Source organism: Hyla sarda, chromosome 3 (assembly GCF_029499605.1).
Source record: "Hyla sarda isolate aHylSar1 chromosome 3, aHylSar1.hap1, whole genome shotgun sequence".
Lineage (NCBI taxonomy): Eukaryota > Metazoa > Chordata > Amphibia > Anura > Hylidae > Hyla > Hyla sarda.
The window spans coordinates 444,321,932-444,340,643 of record NC_079191.1 but is presented as its reverse complement, the minus strand read 5'-3'; the positions used below and the strand labels follow the sequence as shown (position 1 = coordinate 444,340,643).

The window sequence follows — 18,712 nt, the reverse complement described above, 5'->3', positions numbered from 1 at the left end:
AATCATTCTGAGACTAACACCTTTGTCATGCGCAGTGAGCGCAGACACTTCGTTCTGAAATCATGCACACTGGAGCCCTGGATCACTAAGATGTCATGCGCCCTGCTCGCCATTTGACTGGCCATAGATGCGCAGGCGCAGTGGAGTTGAGTTCCGTGCGCCGGCGTGTTTGTGAGCGCAGTCCGGGAGTGGAGCCTGGATCCAGGTTTCCGTAACGATTTTTTGAAGACCAACAGATAAGAAATAACAGGTGATTGGTTAGGAGCGCAAGGTGTATGTGAAACTGAAAGTGATTGGCCTGACATCCTTCTGATGCGACCTGTGACAATCATGACATCATGAACAGAGGTCTTAAAACCCGTGTTTGACGTATGGGCTCTCAGTCTGCTACTGCCATCCTTGAGAAAGCCACGCTCCAGTGGCGAAACATGTAGGATGTAGCAGGATCATTTTAAGTTGCTCCACTATCTAATGGAACCATAACAGCAGAGTCATCACATAATTGCTCATAGCAATTGCTACTAGTTAGTGTTATTCTAGCACTAAAAACCTAACCCCACTAGGATTGTCAATAAAGTGTTTAATGTGGGATCCCAACAAAAGGGGATTAATCCTACATATACACAGTGAATAGGGTTGGGTTTATTGATTAGTGCATAGGTAGTGGTTGTGCTTTTAACCCACTTGCACTCTTTAAAAAAAAAAGTTAATATTAAAAGTTATGTTTTATGGTGGAGGGATCTATGAGGATAACTGCTCTTTGGGCATCTTGTTGCAGTCAATTTAGTGTATCCTCCCCTCCACCTGGGGCAATTAATTTGTTGTGTATAGAACAGTGAAAAACACCCCACATGGCATACTATTTGGGAAACTGCACCCCTCAAGAAATGTAACAAGGGGTACAGTGAGTCTTAACACCCCACAGGTGTTTGACAAATGTTCAATAAAGTTGGACGTGAAAATGAAAAACATTTTTTTTAATTAAAATGCTTATGTTACCCCAAATTTACCATTTCTCTCAGGTAAGGAAATATATCATGTGTGCATGTAAAGTGCTCTGTGGGTGCACTAGAGGGCTCAGAAGGGAAGGAGCGACATTGGGCTTTTGGAAAGCGAATTTTGCGGAAATGATTTTTGGGGGGCATGTCACATTTAGGAAGCCCCCATGGTGCCAGAACAGCAAAAAATACCCCAAAGGGCACACTATATAGGAAACTACACCCCTCAGGGAACGTAACAAGGGGTACAGTGAGCATGTACACCCCACTGGTGTTTGACAGATCTTTGTAACAGTGCACTGAGCAAATGAAAAATTACATTTTTCATTTTCACGGACCACTGGAGTGTTAACGCTCACTGCACCCCCTATTACGTTCCGTGAGGGGTATAGTTTCCAAAATGGGGTCACATGTGGGTATTTATTTGTTTGCGTTTATGTCAGAACCGCTGTAACCAGCAGCCACCCCTGTGCAAATCACCAGTTTAGGCCTCAAATGTACATAGTGTGCACATATGGGGTATTTCCGTACTTGGGAGATATTGTGTTACAAATTTTGGGGGTCTTTTTTTCCTTTTTACCTCTTATGAAAATGAAACGTATGGGGCAACACCAGCATGTTAGTGTAAAAAATAAAAAAAATTTACACTAACATGCTGGTGTAGACCCCAACTTTACCTTTTCATAAGGGGTCAAAGGAGGGGTCAAATTTGTAGCGTAATTTCTCCCAAGTACGGAAATACCCCATATGTGGCCCTAAACTGTTGCGGGCGGGGATCGACATTCTCACGGGCTTACAGGTACGCCCTTGGTCCTTAAGTACCAGGACGCAAGGGCATAAAAAAAAGAAACCATGTAAATAAATACAAACATAGGTGGTATCACCACATTCATAAATGTCCAAATTATAAAAAATATATAATTAATTAAACCGCACGTCAATGGCGTACACGTAAAAAAAAATCCTAATTCGAAAATAGCATATTTTTGGTCACTTTTTATACCATAAAAAATGAATGAAAAGCGATCAAAAAGTCCGATCAAAACACAAATGGTACTGATAAAAACTGAAAAACGCAAAAAAATTTGCCCTCATACCGCTCTGTATGCAGAAAAATAAAAAAGTTATAGGGGTCAGAAGATGACAATTTTAAACGTATACATTTTCCTGCATGTAGTTATGATTTTTTCCACAAGTACGACAAAATCAAACCTATATAAGTAGGGCATCATTTTAGTCATATGAACCTACAGAATAAAGATAAGGTGTCATTTTTACCAAAACATTTACTGTGTAGAAACGGAAGCCCCCAAAAGTAAAAAAAAAAAGTTTTTTCTTCCATTTTGTCGCACAATGATTTTTTTTTTTTATAGTTTCAGCGTAGATTTTTGGGTAAAATGACTAATGTCATTACAAAGTAGAATTGGTGGTGCAAAAAAAGCCACATAGGGGTCTGTAGGTGCAAAATTGAAGGGGTTATGATTTTTAAAAGGTGAGGGGGAAAAACGAAAGTGCAAAAACGGAAAAACCCTGAGTCCCCAAGGGGTTAATAGTCAGCACATTAGTACATTCCTGTCACGATGCCGGCTGGCAGGTAGTGGATCCTCTGTGCCAGAGAGGGATGGCGAGGGCCGCGCTAGTGGACCGGTTCTAAGCCACTACAGGTTTTCACCAGAGCCCGCCGCAAGGCGGGATGGTCTTGCTGCGGCGGTAGTGACCAGGTCGTATCCACTAGCAACGGCTCACCTCTCTGACTGCTGAAGATAGGCGAGGTACAAGGGGGTAGGCAGAAGCAAAGTCGGACGTAGCAGAAGGTCGGGGGCAGGCGGCAAGGTTCGTAGTCAGGGGAGATAGCAGAAGTTCTGGTACACAGGCTTTAAACACACAAAACGCTTTCACTAGGCACAAGGGCAACAAGATCCGGCAAGGAAGTGCATGGGAGGAGGATAGATATAGTCAGGGACCAGGTGGAAGCCAATTAAGCTAATTGGGCCAGGCACCAATCATTGGTGCACTGGCCCTTTAAGTCTCAGGGAGCTGGCGCGCGCGCGCCCTAGAGAGCGGAGCCGCGCGCGCCAGCACATGACAGCAGGGGACGGGAACGGGTAAGTGACCTGGGATGCGATTCGCGAGCGGGCGCGTCCCGCTGTGCGAATCGCATCCCCAACGGCCATGACAGAGCAGCACTCCCGGTCAGCGGGACTGACCGGGGAGCTGCAGGGAGAAAGACGCCGTGAGCGCTCCGGGGAGGAGCGGGGGCCCGGAGCGCTAGGCGTAACAGTACCCCCCCCCTTAGGTCTCCCCTTCTCTTTATCCGGTAACTGCCTCCCCTGGGATGAGGACACCGGGAAAGGATGGAGGGATTCCTCAACGGCAGGCAGAACAGCAGGAGTAGGAATGGGGAGAGAGGGCAGAGGACGAGACCTGGCACGGGGCAGTGTGACACCAGGACGAGGGCCATGAGGGGACACAGGGGCTTGCCTGATGGGACTGGGAGGGGGGGAGAGGCATTTCCTGTGGCAGGCAGAGTCCTTAATGACCTTAGGGGGACCGGATACAGGAGGAACCACAGGGTCACGGCAGGGAGTACTGGGAACCGGTTGAAGGCAGTCCTTGGAACAAGAGGGACCCCAACTCTTGATCTCCCCAGTGGACCAATCCAGGGTTGGGGAATGGTGTTGAAGCCAGGGTAGTCCAAGGAGAACTTCAGAAGTGCAATTAGGAAGGACAAAAAATACAATTTCCTCGTGATGAGGTCCGATGCACATTAGGAGGGGCTCCGTGCGGAATCGCACGGTGCAATCCAACCTGGCTCCGTTGACCGCGGAAATGTGGAGTGGCTTGACAAGACGGGTCACCGGAATGCGGAATTTATTCACTAAGGACTCCCGAATAAAATTCCCAGAAGCTCCAGAGTCCAGGCAGGCCACGGCTGAGAGGGGAGAGCTGGCTGAAGTAGAAATCCGAACAGGCACCGTGAGACGTGGAGAAGCCGACTTAGCATCAAGAGACGCCACACCCACGAGAGCTGGGTGCGAGCGTGCGTTTCCCAGACGTGGAGGACGGATTGGGCAATCCACCAAAAAATGTTCAGTACTGGCACAGTACAGACAAAGATTCTCTTCCTTACGGCGATTCCTCTCTTCCAGGGTCAGGCGAGACCGATCCACTTGCATGGCCTCCTCGGCGGGAGGCCTAGGCGCAGATTGCAGTGGAGACTGTGGGAGAGGTGTCCAGAGATCTAAGTCTTTTTCCTGGCGGAGCTCTTGATGCCTCTCAGAAAAATGCATGTCAATGCGAGTGGCTAGATGAATGAGTTCATGCAGGTTAGCAGGAGTCTCTCGTGCGGCCAGAACATCTTTAATGTTGCTGGATAGGCCTTTTTTAAAGGTCGCGCAGAGGGCCTCATTATTCCAGGATAGTTCTGAAGCAAGAGTACGGAATTGTATGGCGTACTCGCCAACGGAGGAATTACCCTGGACCAGGTTCAGCAGGGCAGTCTCAGCAGAAGAGGCTCGGGCAGGTTCCTCAAAGACACTTCGAATTTCCGAGAAGAAGGAGTGTACAGAGGCAGTGACGGGGTCATTGCGGTCCCAGAGCGGTGTGGCCCATGACAGAGCTTTTCCAGACAGAAGGCTGACTACGAAAGCCACCTTAGACCTTTCAGTAGGAAACTGGTCCGACATCATCTCCAAGTGCAGGGAACATTGCGAAAGAAAGCCACGGCAAAACTTAGAGTCCCCATTAAATTAAAGGACAGGCGGAGGCTAGGAGTGGCCACTCGCTGCGGAAGGGGTGCAGGAGCTGGCGGAGGAGATGGTTGTTGCTGCTGTAGCTGTGACTGTACTTGCTGTAGTTGTGACTGGAGTTGCTGTGTCATGGTGGTCAAGTACGACAGCTGGTGATCTTGTTGGGCGATCTGACGAGCTTGCTGGGCGACCAGCGTAGGGAGGTCAGCGACAACTGGCAGAGGAACTTCAGCGGGATCCATGGCCGGATCTACTGTCACGATGCCGGCTGGCAGGTAGTGGATCCTCTGTGCCAGAGAGGGATGGCAGGGCCGCGCTAGTGGACCGGTTCTAAGCCACTACAGGTTTTCACCAGAGCCCGCCGCAAGGCGGGATGGTCTTGCTGCGGCGGTAGTGACCAGGTCGTATCCACTAGCAACGGCTCACCTCTCTGACTGCTGAAGATAGGCGAGGTACAAGGGGGTAGGCAGAAGCAAAGTCGGACGTAGCAGAAGGTCGGGGGCAGGCGGCAAGGTTCGTAGTCAGGGGAGATAGCAGAAGTTCTGGTACACAGGCTTTAAACACACAAAACGCTTTCACTAGGCACAAGGGCAACAAGATCCGGCAAGGAAGTGCATGGGAGGAGGATAGATATAGTCAGGGACCAGGTGGAAGCCAATTAAGCTAATTGGGCCAGGCACCAATCATTGGTGCACTGGCCCTTTAAGTCTCAGGGAGCTGGCGCGCGCGCGCCCTAGAGAGCGGAGCCGCGCGCGCCAGCACATGACAGCAGGGGACGGGAACGGGTAAGTGACCTGGGATGCGATTCGCGAGCGGGCGCGTCCCGCTGTGCGAATCGCATCCCCAACGGCCATGACAGAGCAGCGCTCCCGGTCAGCGGGACTGACCGGGGAGCTGCAGGGAGAAAGACGCCGTGAGCGCTCCGGGGAGGAGCGGGGGCCCGGAGCGCTAGGCGTAACAATTCCTTTTTTATAAACAGATACGTCTTTATTAAAGGAGAACTTCAGAATATAAAAATTGTCCTCCATACTGCCGGCAGAAAAAAAATAAAGATGTACATACCTCCCTTCGCTCCCCCGGCGCCTCCGGTAACCGGCTTCGGTCTCCGCCGCGATCCTCTTCCTGGTTGCCGGTGGTTGGCGAGTCATACTGCACTCAGCCAATCACCGGCCGCAGCGAAGTCCCGACTCGGCCGGTGATAGGCTGAGCGGCAGTGTGAGAGTGCTCCAACGCACAAAATTCTTCACTACACTGGCACCTGCTGCCAGGGCTGAAAACGTCACACTGCCGCTCAGCCTATCGCCGGCCGAGCTGGGACTTCGCTGCGGCCGGTGATTGGCTGAGTGCATGATCATATAACTACTTCACCCAATGGAAAAAAAAACTTAACATGAATACAATGTATTTGCAGTTTTGCTCCACTTTTTATGCATATTTAAAATATGTTAATTAGTTATTTAATTAAACAAATCAAAAATGAAAAGTTATTAGTTCAGATTAATATTATTGATAAACAGGCCTACCAGCCTCTCTACCACTGACAGCTTGTAGTCTTATAACCATTAGTAAAATATTGTTGTCTTATATTTGTTGTAGTGCTTTTGATTATAGAGATTTTCTCTCTCTGCCTGTACGAAGAGATGATCCCGCACCCTTCCTGATAGCACAGGTCCACCTTGTGATGGATAACATTGTAAGTACAGTATAAATAACAAATGGGATATAGTAGAAAATATGTAGGGATAATGCTTCACATACTGTAAGGTCCTTTTGTTTTTGTATTTTTATGTTTAGGTGTTTTGTTCACACACTAGGATGTTCTGAGCAGTTTGTTATTCTCCCTGGATTGGGAATAGTTAATGCTCAGAACCAATGAGAACCAGCTCCAAGTTGTTGATCCACCGTTTAGGGGGCAAGCAGGAGGGGAGAGTGTTACTAGGGACAGCTTAGGGCTCACTCTCCCTGTCCCCCTAGTCGGTCATGACACATACACAGTATATTCATTCATCTACAAGTTTTCATCATTATAATTTACTTTTCCTACAGTAGTCTTTAGATAGCGTATTACCGGTAAAAAAAAGGAGTCTTTGCCCAGGATGTGAAGTGTCATCCACAGACGTCTGGCACAACATCTGAATTTCTCGGTCGCTCTTCATTGGGGGACACCGAACTGATGGGTATATGCTCTTGCCACTAGGAGGCGCTGACACTAGGAAAAAGAAAAGTCGTCTCCTCCCTTGCAGGATATACCCGCCCACCTGCAGTGTGGCAACCAGTTTTTTCTAGTGTCAGCTAGGAGGTGGACACGGTCTGGTTCTCTCCAGACCTGGTCTTTTATTATTTTCTAGTAAGGGCTGTTTAGTTAGATTTCTTTGTTCCCTTTTGTTTCCTTTTTCAGGTGGGGCGACAGGAGCATGGCGCTGCCTGTTTCCCCCATATGCAGCTAAGGGGCACAGGACATTGCTGAATGCACCGTCAACCCCTTCCCGCCAACGGCCAGCGCCTGGAGGTTGCACCCTGGGTCCGGGTCCACCACTGCCCCTGCTCTCACCGCTATCTGTAGCATTGTATGATGCAGCGTGGCCATAAGCTGGTGGAAGACGTTTGAGGGTGAGTATCTGGCGTCTTCAGGTAAGTAGGTATTCCCCCCCCCCCTCCTATCCAAGGGACTCTGTCCTTTATTGGAGTCTTTATGTGGGGGCTGTGTCTTTACTGGGACAGCCGCCGAGGCTGCGGTTCCCTCCGGCAGGTGTTCAGGTGCTTTTCACTTCCCTGCTCATTTTTGCGGGCTGCGCGCTGACTGAAGGGGTGATGGCGGCACATAGCTCCGCTCTTCTTCCCTCCAGCGCGTGTTCTGGGGGTCATGGCGGTTTTACCGCCTGTCACATATGGCCATCTTCTCTCTTCCCCTGAGCCAGTGCGCCAACAGAGGGGTCAGGCTGCGCCACCCTTCCAGGTTCGCGCGCTACTCGGCTCCTTTTTTCGGCCCACGGGTGCTTACCCCGCGGCCTTGGCTTGTGTACCTCCAGCGGAGATTAGCCCCGGCCCCTTTGCCTTTTCGGGAAGCGGCGCCGCTTTGTACTCGGAGTGGCTCTGCCGGCCTCCCGGGGCTGCGGCCAGGCGGGAGCATCTCCGGTCAGGGCTACTTTCATTTTCAATTAGCCTCCCCGGGGGGCGGAACTAGCGGTGCCTGCACCGGAGTTTAGCTCTGCTCCCTCTACATCTTCGGGATTCGGCGCCGCTACATCGGCCTCCCGAAGCTGCGGCCTGACAGGAGCTTCTCCTGTCCGGGCTGCTTTCGGTACAGTTTGTCTCACCGGGGGGCGGAACCAGCGGTGCGGCCACCGGAGTTTAGCTCCGCGCCTTCCACCTTTTCGGGAGGCGGCGCCGTTTGTACTCTGGCCTCCCGAAGCTGCGGCCCGGCAGGAGCCTCTCCTGTCCGGGCTGCTCTGTCTCTATCAGCCTTGGAGCTCTGCGGCTTCGCAGACACTTCTAAGCGTGCTGCCGCTCCTGAGGCTACCCGCTGTCTGTTCTCCTCATCAGAGGAGAGCTGATTGCGGAAGTAGTTCTAGTTGATGCACAGTTATATTTAATTGAAAAAAAAAAAAAAAAACATTCATGCAGTTTTCTGGCCATTTGGGGTAGTTTGGAGCCCTCTTGTGGCCAATTCTTGCTTTGCATGATATTGATTTAAGGTTCATGCCTGCTGTCCTGGGTCCCTAGTCTCACTCATTCAACAACTGTAGTACCTGCAGCTGGCTTCCGGCACCTCTCTACTGTGCGGGGCGTCCGATGGAATGACTTGCCCGTACCAGTAAGCTGGACGGTGGTTGCATGTTTTTCCTCTGCCGTTGTCCTATGTCTCACGGCCGATGTATCTGTTGTTGCAGTTCCGATACCCCACTGCTGGGTGCGGTATATTTAGGGCTGACCGATGTGTCTTCAGGACCCTACCAATAAGCCAGACGGTGGTCTGCATGGTTTCCTCTGCCGTTTTTCTCGCACGTCTCGGGGCTGAGGTGTCTGTGACTGCAGTTCCAATACCCCACTGCTGGGTGCGGTATATGGAGGTCTGCCCGATATGTCTTCAGGACCCATACCAGTAAGCCAGACAGTGGTCTGCATGGTTTCCTCTGCCATTTTTCACACGTCTCACGGCTGAGGTGTCTGTGGCTGCAGCGCCTATTCTCCACTGCTGGGTGCGGTATATGGAGAACTGACCCGATGTGTCTTGAGGACCCTAAGGCTCGTTACAAAGTCTTCTACGGACCCATTCCAGTAAGTCAGGCGGTAGTCTGCATGGTTCCCTACATCACCGGTCCCACGTTTCACGGCCGATGCATCTGCGACTGGAGTTCCGGTTCCTCTCTACTGAGCAGGGTACCGATGGTATGCATGGTTGTCTTCTGTGGATCCATGCCAGTAAGCTGACAGTGGTCTGCATAGTTGTCTATGCCGCCTGTCATGCATGAAACGGCTGATGGGTTTGCGGCCCGTCCCTCTCTACCAGGTAAGGTACCGATGGGATGAAAAGTGGTCTTCGGTGAATCCATGCGAGTAAGCCTGACAGTGGTCTGTATGGTTGCATACACCGCCTGTCATACTTCAGATGGCTGATTTTTCTGCGTCTGGGGTTCCAGTTCCTCACTATTCAGCAAAGGGCCGATGGTGTGCACAGTTGTCTTCTGTGGATCCATGACGGTTGGCCTGACAGTGATCTGCATGGTTGCCTACACCGTCTGTCTTTCTCCAACGTCTTAGGTATCTGCAGCTTGAGTCCCGGTACCTCATTACTGGGAGGTGCCGATGGGACACATCCTTGTCTATTTGGACCCATACCAGTAAGCCAGACGTTCGTCTGCTTGGTTGTCTACGCCGCCTGTCCTATATCAACCAGCTGGTGTCTCTGCTTATGCAGTTGCGGTACCTCACTATTGTGTGAGGCGTCTGACGGAGTGTTTCATTATCCGCTATGGTTCCATACCAGTGAGCCAGACAGTGGTCTGTGTGGTTGCCTACACCGCCTGTCATACGTCACGCGTCTGAGGTATCTGCGGCTGGAGTTCCAGCATCTCACTACTGAGCAAGGTGCCAATAAAATGACTTGTCTTCCATTGTCACATACCTGTGAGCCAGGTAGTGGTCTGCAAGATTTCCTGCACCACTTGTTATGTATCACATCACCGATGTATCTGCAAATGGACTTCCACAACTTCACTACTGTGAGGTTTCCGCTGGGATGTCTCGCTGTTCCCCAGGGACTCATTCCAGTAAGCCGGGCAGTTGTCTGCGGCTAGTGTTCCAGTACCCCGCTGTTGCGTGATATACGTGCAACTGACCCAGCGTGTCCCACGGACCCTATACGGGATGTCAGGGATGCATTCCATGGTCCCTCTACTTCCCTATATCTCTCTCCAGGGGGCGGAGTTCTCCTCCCCGCCCTTTCATCTTTGTTTTAGGTGCTCAGTTATCTCCAGTCTGGCTGTTCCCTCTTCACAAACACCTGGGGGGTTTCCTTGCTCAGCCAGACTGCTGCTTTTGGTCCTCTTCCATGCATTGTCATACCGTGGACGGTGGTTTCACTGCCTTGGTAATTTTCATATGAGTCTCTCTGAGTTGCCCCATGTGCCTTGTACATGTTACGCCTAGCGCTCCGGGTCCCCGCTCCTCCCCGGAGCGCTTACGGCGTCTCTCTCTCCGCAGCGCCCCGGTCGGTCCCGCTGACCGGGAGCGCTGCACTGTCATGGCCGTCGGGGATGCGATTCGCACAGCGGGACGCGCCCGCTCGCGAATCGCATCCCAGGTCACTTACCCGTTCCCGTCCCCTGCTGTCATGTGCTGGCGCGCGCGGCTCCGCTCTCTAGGGCGCGCGCGCGCCAGCTCCCTGAGACTTAAAGGGCCAGTGCACCAATGATTGGTGCCTGGCCCAATTAGCTTAATTGGCTTCCACCTGCTCCCAGACTATATCTGACCTCTGCCCCTGCACTCCCCTGCCGAATCTTGTTGCCTTAGAGCCTAGTGAAAGCGTTACTGTGATTATCCATACCGTGTACTTGACCTCCTGCTATTGCCTTATTGACTACGATTCTTGCTGCCTGCCCCGACCTTCTGCTACGTCCGACCTTGCTTTGTCTACTCCCTTGTACCGCGCCTATCTTCAGCAGTCAGAGAGGTTGAGCCGTTGCTAGTGGATACGACCTGGTCACTACCGCCGCAGCAAGACCATCCCGCTTTGCGGCGGGCTCTGGTGAACACCAGTAGTGACTTAGAACCGGTCCACTAGCACGGTCCACGCCAATCCCTCTCTGGCACAGAGGATCCACCTCCTGCCAGCCGGCATCGTGACAGTAGATCCGGCCATGGATCCCGCTGAAGTTCCTCTGCCAGTTGTCGCCGACCTCACTACACTGGTCGCCCAGCAAGCCCGACAGATCGCCCAACAAGATCACCAGCTGTCGTACTTGACCACCATGACACAGCAACTCCAGTCGCAGCTACAGCAGCTTCAGTCACAGCTACAGCAATTTCAGTCTCAGCTACAGCTGCAGCAACCATCTCCTCCGCCAGCTCCTGCACCCCTTCCGCAGCGAGTGGCCACTCCTAGCCTCCGCTTGTCCCTGCCGGACAAATTTGATGGGGACTCTAAGTTTTGCCGTGGCTTTCTTTCGCAATGTTCCCTGCACTTGGAGATGATGTCGGACCAGTTTCCTACTGAAAGGTCTAAGGTGGCTTTCGTAGTCAGCCTTCTGTCTGGAAAAGCCCTGTCATGGGCCACACTGCTCTGGGACCGCGATGACCCCGTCTCTGCCTCTGTACACTCCTTCTTCTCGGAAATTCGAAGTGTCTTTGAGGAACCTGCCCGAGCCTCTTCTGCTGAGACTGCCCTGCTGAACCTGGTCCAGGGTAATTCTTCCGTTGGCGAGTACGCCATACAATTCCGTACTCTTGCTTCTGAACTATCCTGGAATAATGAGGCCCTCTGCGCGACCTTTAAAAAAGGCCTATCCAGCAACATTAAAGATGTTCTGTCCGCACGAGAAATTCCTGCTAACCTGCATGAACTCATTCATCTAGCCACTCGCATTGACATGCGTTTTTCTGAGAGACATTAAGAGCTCCGCCAGGAAAAAGACTTAGATCTCTGGGCACCTCTCCCACAGTCTCCGTTGCAATCTACGCCTAGGCCTCCCGCCGAGGAGGCCATGCAAGTGGATCGGTTCCGCCTGACCCAGGAGGAGAGGAATCGCCGTAGGGAAGCTAATCTTTGTCTGTACTGTGCCAGTACCGAACATTTTTTGGTGGATTGCCCTATCCGTCCTCCACGTCTGGGAAACGCACGCTCGCACCCAGCTCTCGTGGGTGTGGCGTCTCTTGAGTCTAAGTCGGCTTCTCCACGTCTCACGGTGCCCGTGCGGATTTTCCCTTCAGCCAACTCCTCCCTCTCAGCCGTGGCCTGCCTGGACTCTGGTGCCTCTGGGAATTTTATTCGTGAGTCCTTGGTGAATAAATTCCGCATCCCGGTGACCCGTCTCGTCAAGCCACTCTACATTTCCGCGGTCAACGGAGTCAGGTTGGATTGCACCGTGCGTTACCGCACGGAGCCCCTCCTAATGTGCATCGGACCTCATCACGAAAAAATTGAGTTTTTGGTCCTCTCCAATTGCACTTCCGAAATTCTCCTTGGACTACCCTGGCTTCAACACCATTTCCCAACCCTGGATTGGTCCACAGGGGAGATCAAGAGCTGGGGTTCCTCTTGTTTCAAGGACTGCCTTAAACCGGTTCCCAGTACTCCCTGCCGTGACCCTGTGGTTCCCCCTGTAACCGCTCTGCCGTCCTGCCATACGAAGTGCCTCTCCCCCCCTCCCAGTCCAGTCAGGCAAGCCTCGGTGCCTCCTCATGGCCCCCGTCCTGGTGTCACTCTGCCCCGTGCCAGGCCTCGCCCTCTGCCCTCCCTCCCCATTCCCACTCCTGCTGTACTGCCTGCCGTTGAGGAATCCCTCCATTCTTTCCCGGTGTCCTCATCCCAGGGGAGGCAGTTACCGGACAAAGAGAAGGGGAGACCTAAGGGGGGGGTACTGTTACGCCTAGCGCTCCGGGTCCCCGCTCCTCCCCGGAGCGCTTACGGCGTCTCTCTCTCCGCAGCGCCCCGGTCGGTCCCGCTGACCGGGAGCGCTGCACTGTCATGGCCGTCGGGGATGCGATTCGCACAGCGGGACGCGCCCGCTCGCGAATCGCATCCCAGGTCACTTACCCGTTCCCGTCCCCTGCTGTCATGTGCTGGCGCGCGGCTCCGCTCTCTAGGGCGCGCGCGCGCCAGCTCCCTGAGACTTAAAGGGCCAGTGCACCAATGATTGGTGCCTGGCCCAATTAGCTTAATTGGCTTCCACCTGCTCCCAGACTATATCTGACCTCTGCCCCTGCACTCCCCTGCCGGATCTTGTTGCCTTAGAGCCTAGTGAAAGCGTTACTGTGATTATCCATACCGTGTACTTGACCTCCTGCTATTGCCTTATTGACTACGATTCTTGCTGCCTGCCCCGACCTTCTGCTACGTCCGACCTTGCTTTGTCTACTCCCTTGTACCGCGCCTATCTTCAGCAGTCAGAGAGGTTGAGCCGTTGCTAGTGAATACGACCTGGTCACTACCGCCGCAGCAAGACCATCCCGCTTTGCGGCGGGCTCTGGTGAACACCAGTAGTGACTTAGAACCGGTCCACTAGCACGGTCCACGCCAATCCCTCTCTGGCACAGAGGATCCACCTCCTGCCAGCCGGCATCGTGACAGTACACTGCACCACATACTGGTTTACAGGGTTACCTGCTGGACAGGTCCCTCTCTGATTGCCTGCTACTCTGTCTACAGGCTGGTATCACTCTCCTCTGTGTGCCTCCGTGTGCGGGACCAGTCATGGCCACGGTCTCTTTGCCCTATGGCCAGATTGTATCTGCTTGGTGTTTTAATCCACCTGGTCACCTCCCACATTCGGCTGCCATGCCAGCTGTAGTCCATGCAGTCCCGCAGAGTGTGTGCACGTGGGTTCTCAGAACCCTTGTTCTCCCTATAGGTCACACTGTGTTGGCCTTTTTTCCTGCTCCACATTCATTCTTCATCTCCTGAGTCTGTGTCTTCAGCCTTGGTGTCTGGCAGCAACTGCTGTGTCGCTCTGTTCTTCTTCATTTGCACTGTTGGTCTGCTGTGGGCATGCCTTCCTTCCTGCTGGTCCCTTGGCAGCCTGCGTTTTTTCACAGTGTCCGTAGTCTTGGTACGCCACTGTTGTCGTGGGGTCCTCATGTCTGTGTTCCTACACAGGCTTGGTCCGCTTTGGAGGAGTGCAGCCACCTTCCTTTTGGTCGGTGAGTGTGCCCAGGGGCTTCCGGTGATTTTGTCTCCGCAGTTCTGTGGCGGTTGAGCACCTCTGTTCTGACATGGGGCCTGCTGGGCACCTGTCGGTTCAGCCCCTCCCTGTTCTCCAGGTTTCTTTCCGGGATCTCTGTCATGGGTGACTCAGGCGCCTCCTCGTTACTCTCTGAATTACCCTCATCAGGTCTTGTATTTTGGCCCTGCTTAGGGGTACGGGGCTTCGATCCCTCTTGGATCGCACGGTGACTCCTCCAGGCGGCGAGGGTTGCTGCTGGTGCCTGGGGTCTTCGTCCACCCAGTGTTTATTTTCCCCTGCCCTCTTCTAGCGCGCTTGCCAATTCCCTTTTCGCTCGGGTGCGGGGATCAGGGTGCTTGTCGTGGGTCTGTCTTTGAGTTGTCGTCTCGACCACCCTTGTTTTTTCCCTCCTGGAGGGACTGTTTATTTTTGCTGAGATGTGTCAACAGTGTTTTTTTTTTTTACTGTCTAGGCTTGTGTGCTTTCTGTCCGCTATCACAGCCTAGTACTCTCCCTTGGAAATCTGAAAAGAGCAAAAGAAGGAAAGACCGACGGAAAGGCGCCTAGTGTGATACCGTTGATGACAGGTGGGAGGGGTTAGTCGAAGAGTAGATGATGGGTGCTCACCTTGAGCGAGCAAAAAACTCGCATGTAGACCCACAGTGGGGTTAGTGGTATGAATAATAGTCCACCGGATACAGCTGCTAAGCCCAGGGTACAGGACAGGACTAGCCAGTCCTGGATAGATATGCAATGGTAAGGAAGAAAAAAAACCTTTTCAAAGGGCGCTGCTGTTGTCCTGGTGAGATGAAGATGAAAAGTCCGAGGCAGAAGTATTTTGCAAGATATAGCTTCTTTATTGGTGTAGAATCATAGCAAGCAGGGATATGCTTGCTATGATTCTACACCAATAAAGAAGCTATATCTTGCAAAATACTTCTGCCTCGGACTTTTCATCTTCATCTCACCAGGACAACAGCAGCGCCCTTTGAAAAGTTTTTTTTTCTTCCTTACCATTGCATAGTACTCTCCCTTGTAGGGGTATGTCCTTCTTACCCTTTGGTCTGTGTCACTTGTGCTGCATTGACCCAGGAAGTCGTCTGGAGTGCTCTCTCCCTTGCTCAGTCCCTGGGAGTCCAAGCCAGGCTCTCCTTGATTTTCCCTCCATTACCGTTCTGACGGGATGTTTTCTTGAGGCTGCTCTGATCTACTCGGACCACTCTGATCTATCACTGTTGGTCCCCTTGAATTGGGCTCTGCCCTGCGATGCTGAGGTGTGCCTTCTTTCAAGCGGCCCTCCGCTTCCTTGAGGCTTGGAGATGTTTCAGTTCTTGTTCATTTGTAGTGGCCCGGCCCCCCGACTCCTCAGTGATCCATTGGTCGGGGTGGTATTTATGTTCTGCCCTCCTTCACTTCTTCTGGAAGTTTTTTCGCAGAAGGTTTTTTTTTTCGGGGGCACCTGTTTCCCATTTTCCTGTGGTTTCTTGGCTCTCTATATGACCCAGGTGCCTTTGGTCTCTACAAAGGATGGACCTGGTCTTGGTGTCCTGGGCCTTCTCCTTGGATGGAAGATCTTACGGGATGTCATCATTTTGGGCCTCGTATGTCTCCGACCTGGGGACTCGTCCACGGACTTTGCGGACATGCGAGTTCAGTCTGGGACTGTTTCCTTTTCGCTGATGGTTATTTTTTCCCCACCCTAGGGGACTGCTTTGGTACGTCCCATCAGTTCGGTGTCCCCCAATGAAGAGCGACCGAGAAAAGGAGATTTTTTGTGCTCACCGTAAAATCTCTTTCTCGTAGCCTTCATTGGGGGACACCGCACCCACCCATTTCTTCTTGTTTTCGGTTCTTGGGTTGTTTTCCGGGATTCCTTTCTAGGGTCCTTTGGACGGTTTCCTCGCGGGCTTCTCCTACTGCGTTGTGACGAAACTGGTTGCCTCACTGCAGGTGGGCGGGTATATCCTGCCAGGGAGGAGCCGACTTTTCTTTTTCCTAGTGTCAGCGCCTCCTAGTGGCAAGAGCATATACCCATCAGTTCGGTGTCCCCCAATGAAGGCTACGAGAAAGAGTTTTTATGGTTACTACAAAAAAATCTCCTTTTTCCTGCAGTCCCAGTTATTCTGGAAAAAAAATCTCTGCGTGTGTTAAGCATAACTGGAAATTAGATTTTCTAATTGATCCAATGCCATTGCTTTTTTAATGTGTTGACTTGAAAGTCCTGAAAAAAACATGCAGTATTCATTTATGCCAAAAGGATCTTATTTAGAGAATGTTTAAAAACTAACCCTGTAAAATCTGATCTTAAAAGATTTCTCCCTTGTCATGAAGTCCGCACAAATATTTCACATTTGCAAAGCTTTGTGCCTAAAGAGCATGCTTTTTGTAACTCTAATGCAGCCACGTGAAAGCTAATGTGTTTTAAGTAAACAAAAAACACAAAAAACATTTTTACATTTTCAAAGCTTTGTGCCCAACGTGCATGCATTTTATAACCTTAAAGCAGCCGTGTGGAACCTATATGGTGCAAATACACAAAACATTAGTTCATAAAATGACCAAAGTGAAATCATTTTGCATATAAAAATAATGTATCACCTTACTTCCGATTCTGGCGCCACACCATGACCCGTGCCACACCATTTCCACTCCCGGTCTCAGCATTTCTCCGCTAATCTGCACCTGCCGGGGGATGCTCTTCCTTCCCCATAACGGTGGTGGGATTACATGGAAAGATATTTGTTGAGTATGGGCCACAGGAATCACAAGAAAAGTCAAGGCAAAGTGGCGGGAGCTGCGGAGGGCTCAGACAATATGGCAGGCCTTGAGTCGCAATACCTCTCCGGCTAGATCTGATAAAGCACCACCTGAAGCGGGAGAAGATAGGGACTTGTTCCCGATTGGCTACGCCCGGCTGGCAAAGGACACGGTTAGTGCTTCCGTTCAAGCCTCCCTGGCCCAACTACAGATGGAGGTTTCTGACCACTCTCACAGATTGGATGAGGTGGATTATAGAGTGCAGGGGCTGGAGCACAACTCGGGCACTTTGTCTGACAGGATGACCGAGATTGAGAAGGAAAATAGACTGTTAGGGAACAAAGTCGACGATTTAGAAAATCTCTTGCGGAGGAACAACTTGAGTATTGTTGGCATCCCCGAGCAGGTCCCTACCCGTGACTTGCACCATTTCTGCGAGTCGGTGATACTGCAATTGCTGGGCTTACCTTATAGGTGTCGGGTGGAGAGGGCTCACAGGCTAGGCCCAGATGTACACTCCGATCCTGATAAGGGACTTACAAAGGGCATTCTGCCAGCAAAAAGAGGGACTTTTTTTGGAGGGCAGCAAGGTGCTCATCTTTGATTTTTTTTGGCGGAGGTGGCCAGGCGGCGAAAAGTGCTATCACCCCTCTACTCTGAGCTGCACAAGTGACAGATCTGCTTCGCCCTCCTGTACCCGGCAGTCCTGTGAGTATTTAATCCGGACGTTTCTATCTCCACTTTCCACTCGTTCCACTTGCTACGTATTTGCCTTCTCCAGCCCAGTAGCATTCTTCTCAAGGGAGGGGCAGCCACAGGTCGTCTCTGGGTCGCTCTCCGGTACTACCGAATACTCAGGAGCTTCACTCTTCTCCGAGTTTTCTATATTTTCATGACTATGAAAATTGTAGATTCACACTGAAGGCATCAAAACTATGAATTAACACATGTGGAATTATATACATAACAAAAAAGTGTGAAACAACTGAAAATATGCCATATTCTAGGTTCTTCAAAGTAGCCACCTTTTGCTTTGATTACTGCTTTGCACACTCTTGGCATTCTCTTGTTGAGCTTCAAGAGGTAATCACCTGAAATGATTTTCACTTCACAGGGGATGCTGGTGTGGAGGAGGAGGTGTGATGGTGTGGGGGTGCTTTGCTGGTGACACTGTTGGGGATTTATTCAAAATTGAAGGCATACTGAACCAGCATGGCTACCACAGCATCTTGCAGCGGCTGCTATTCCCTCCGGTTTGCGTTTAGTTGGACCATCATTTATTTTTCAACAGGACAATGACCCCAAACACACCTCCAGGCTGTGTAAGGGCTATTTGACCAAGAAGGAGAGTGATGGGGTGCTGTGCCAGATGACCTGGCCTCCACAGTCACCGGACCTGAACCCAATCGAGATGGTTTGGGGTGAGCTGGACCGCAGAGTGAAGGCAAAAAGGGCCAACAAGTGCTAAGCATCTCTGGGAACTCCTTCAAGACTGTTGGAAAACCATTTCAGGTGACTACCTCTTGAAGCTCATCAAGAGAATGCAAAGAGTGTGCAAAGCAGTAATCAAAGCAAAAGGTGGCTAGAACCTAGAATATTTTCACACTTTTTTTGTTATGTATATAATTCCACATGTGTTAATTCATAGTTTTGATGCCTTCAGTGTGAATCTACAATTTTCATAGTCATGAAAATAAAGAAAACTCTGAATTAGAGGGTGTGTCCAAACTTTTGGTCTCTACTGTAAATATCAGAGGGCTCCACTCCCTTTATCGCCTGAGTGAGGTCTCTTCCAAAGGTACTTAACTGCATACTAATGGATCTACTT

The 18,712-nt window shown here is 51.3% G+C and overlaps 1 protein-coding gene across 10 annotated transcripts in view; it reads left to right on the top strand.

Annotated features, from left to right (window-relative positions):
* Positions 1–18,712, top strand: part of DNAH8 (dynein axonemal heavy chain 8) — a 582,992-nt gene that overhangs the window by 199,263 nt on the left and 365,017 nt on the right. For all 10 annotated transcript variants that reach the window (XM_056568656.1, XM_056568659.1, XM_056568657.1 and 7 more), the window contains one exon: positions 6,344–6,440. In XM_056568656.1, the coding sequence (XP_056424631.1) occupies positions 6,344–6,440 (97 nt within the window). The remainder of the gene's footprint in view (positions 1–6,343; positions 6,441–18,712) is intronic.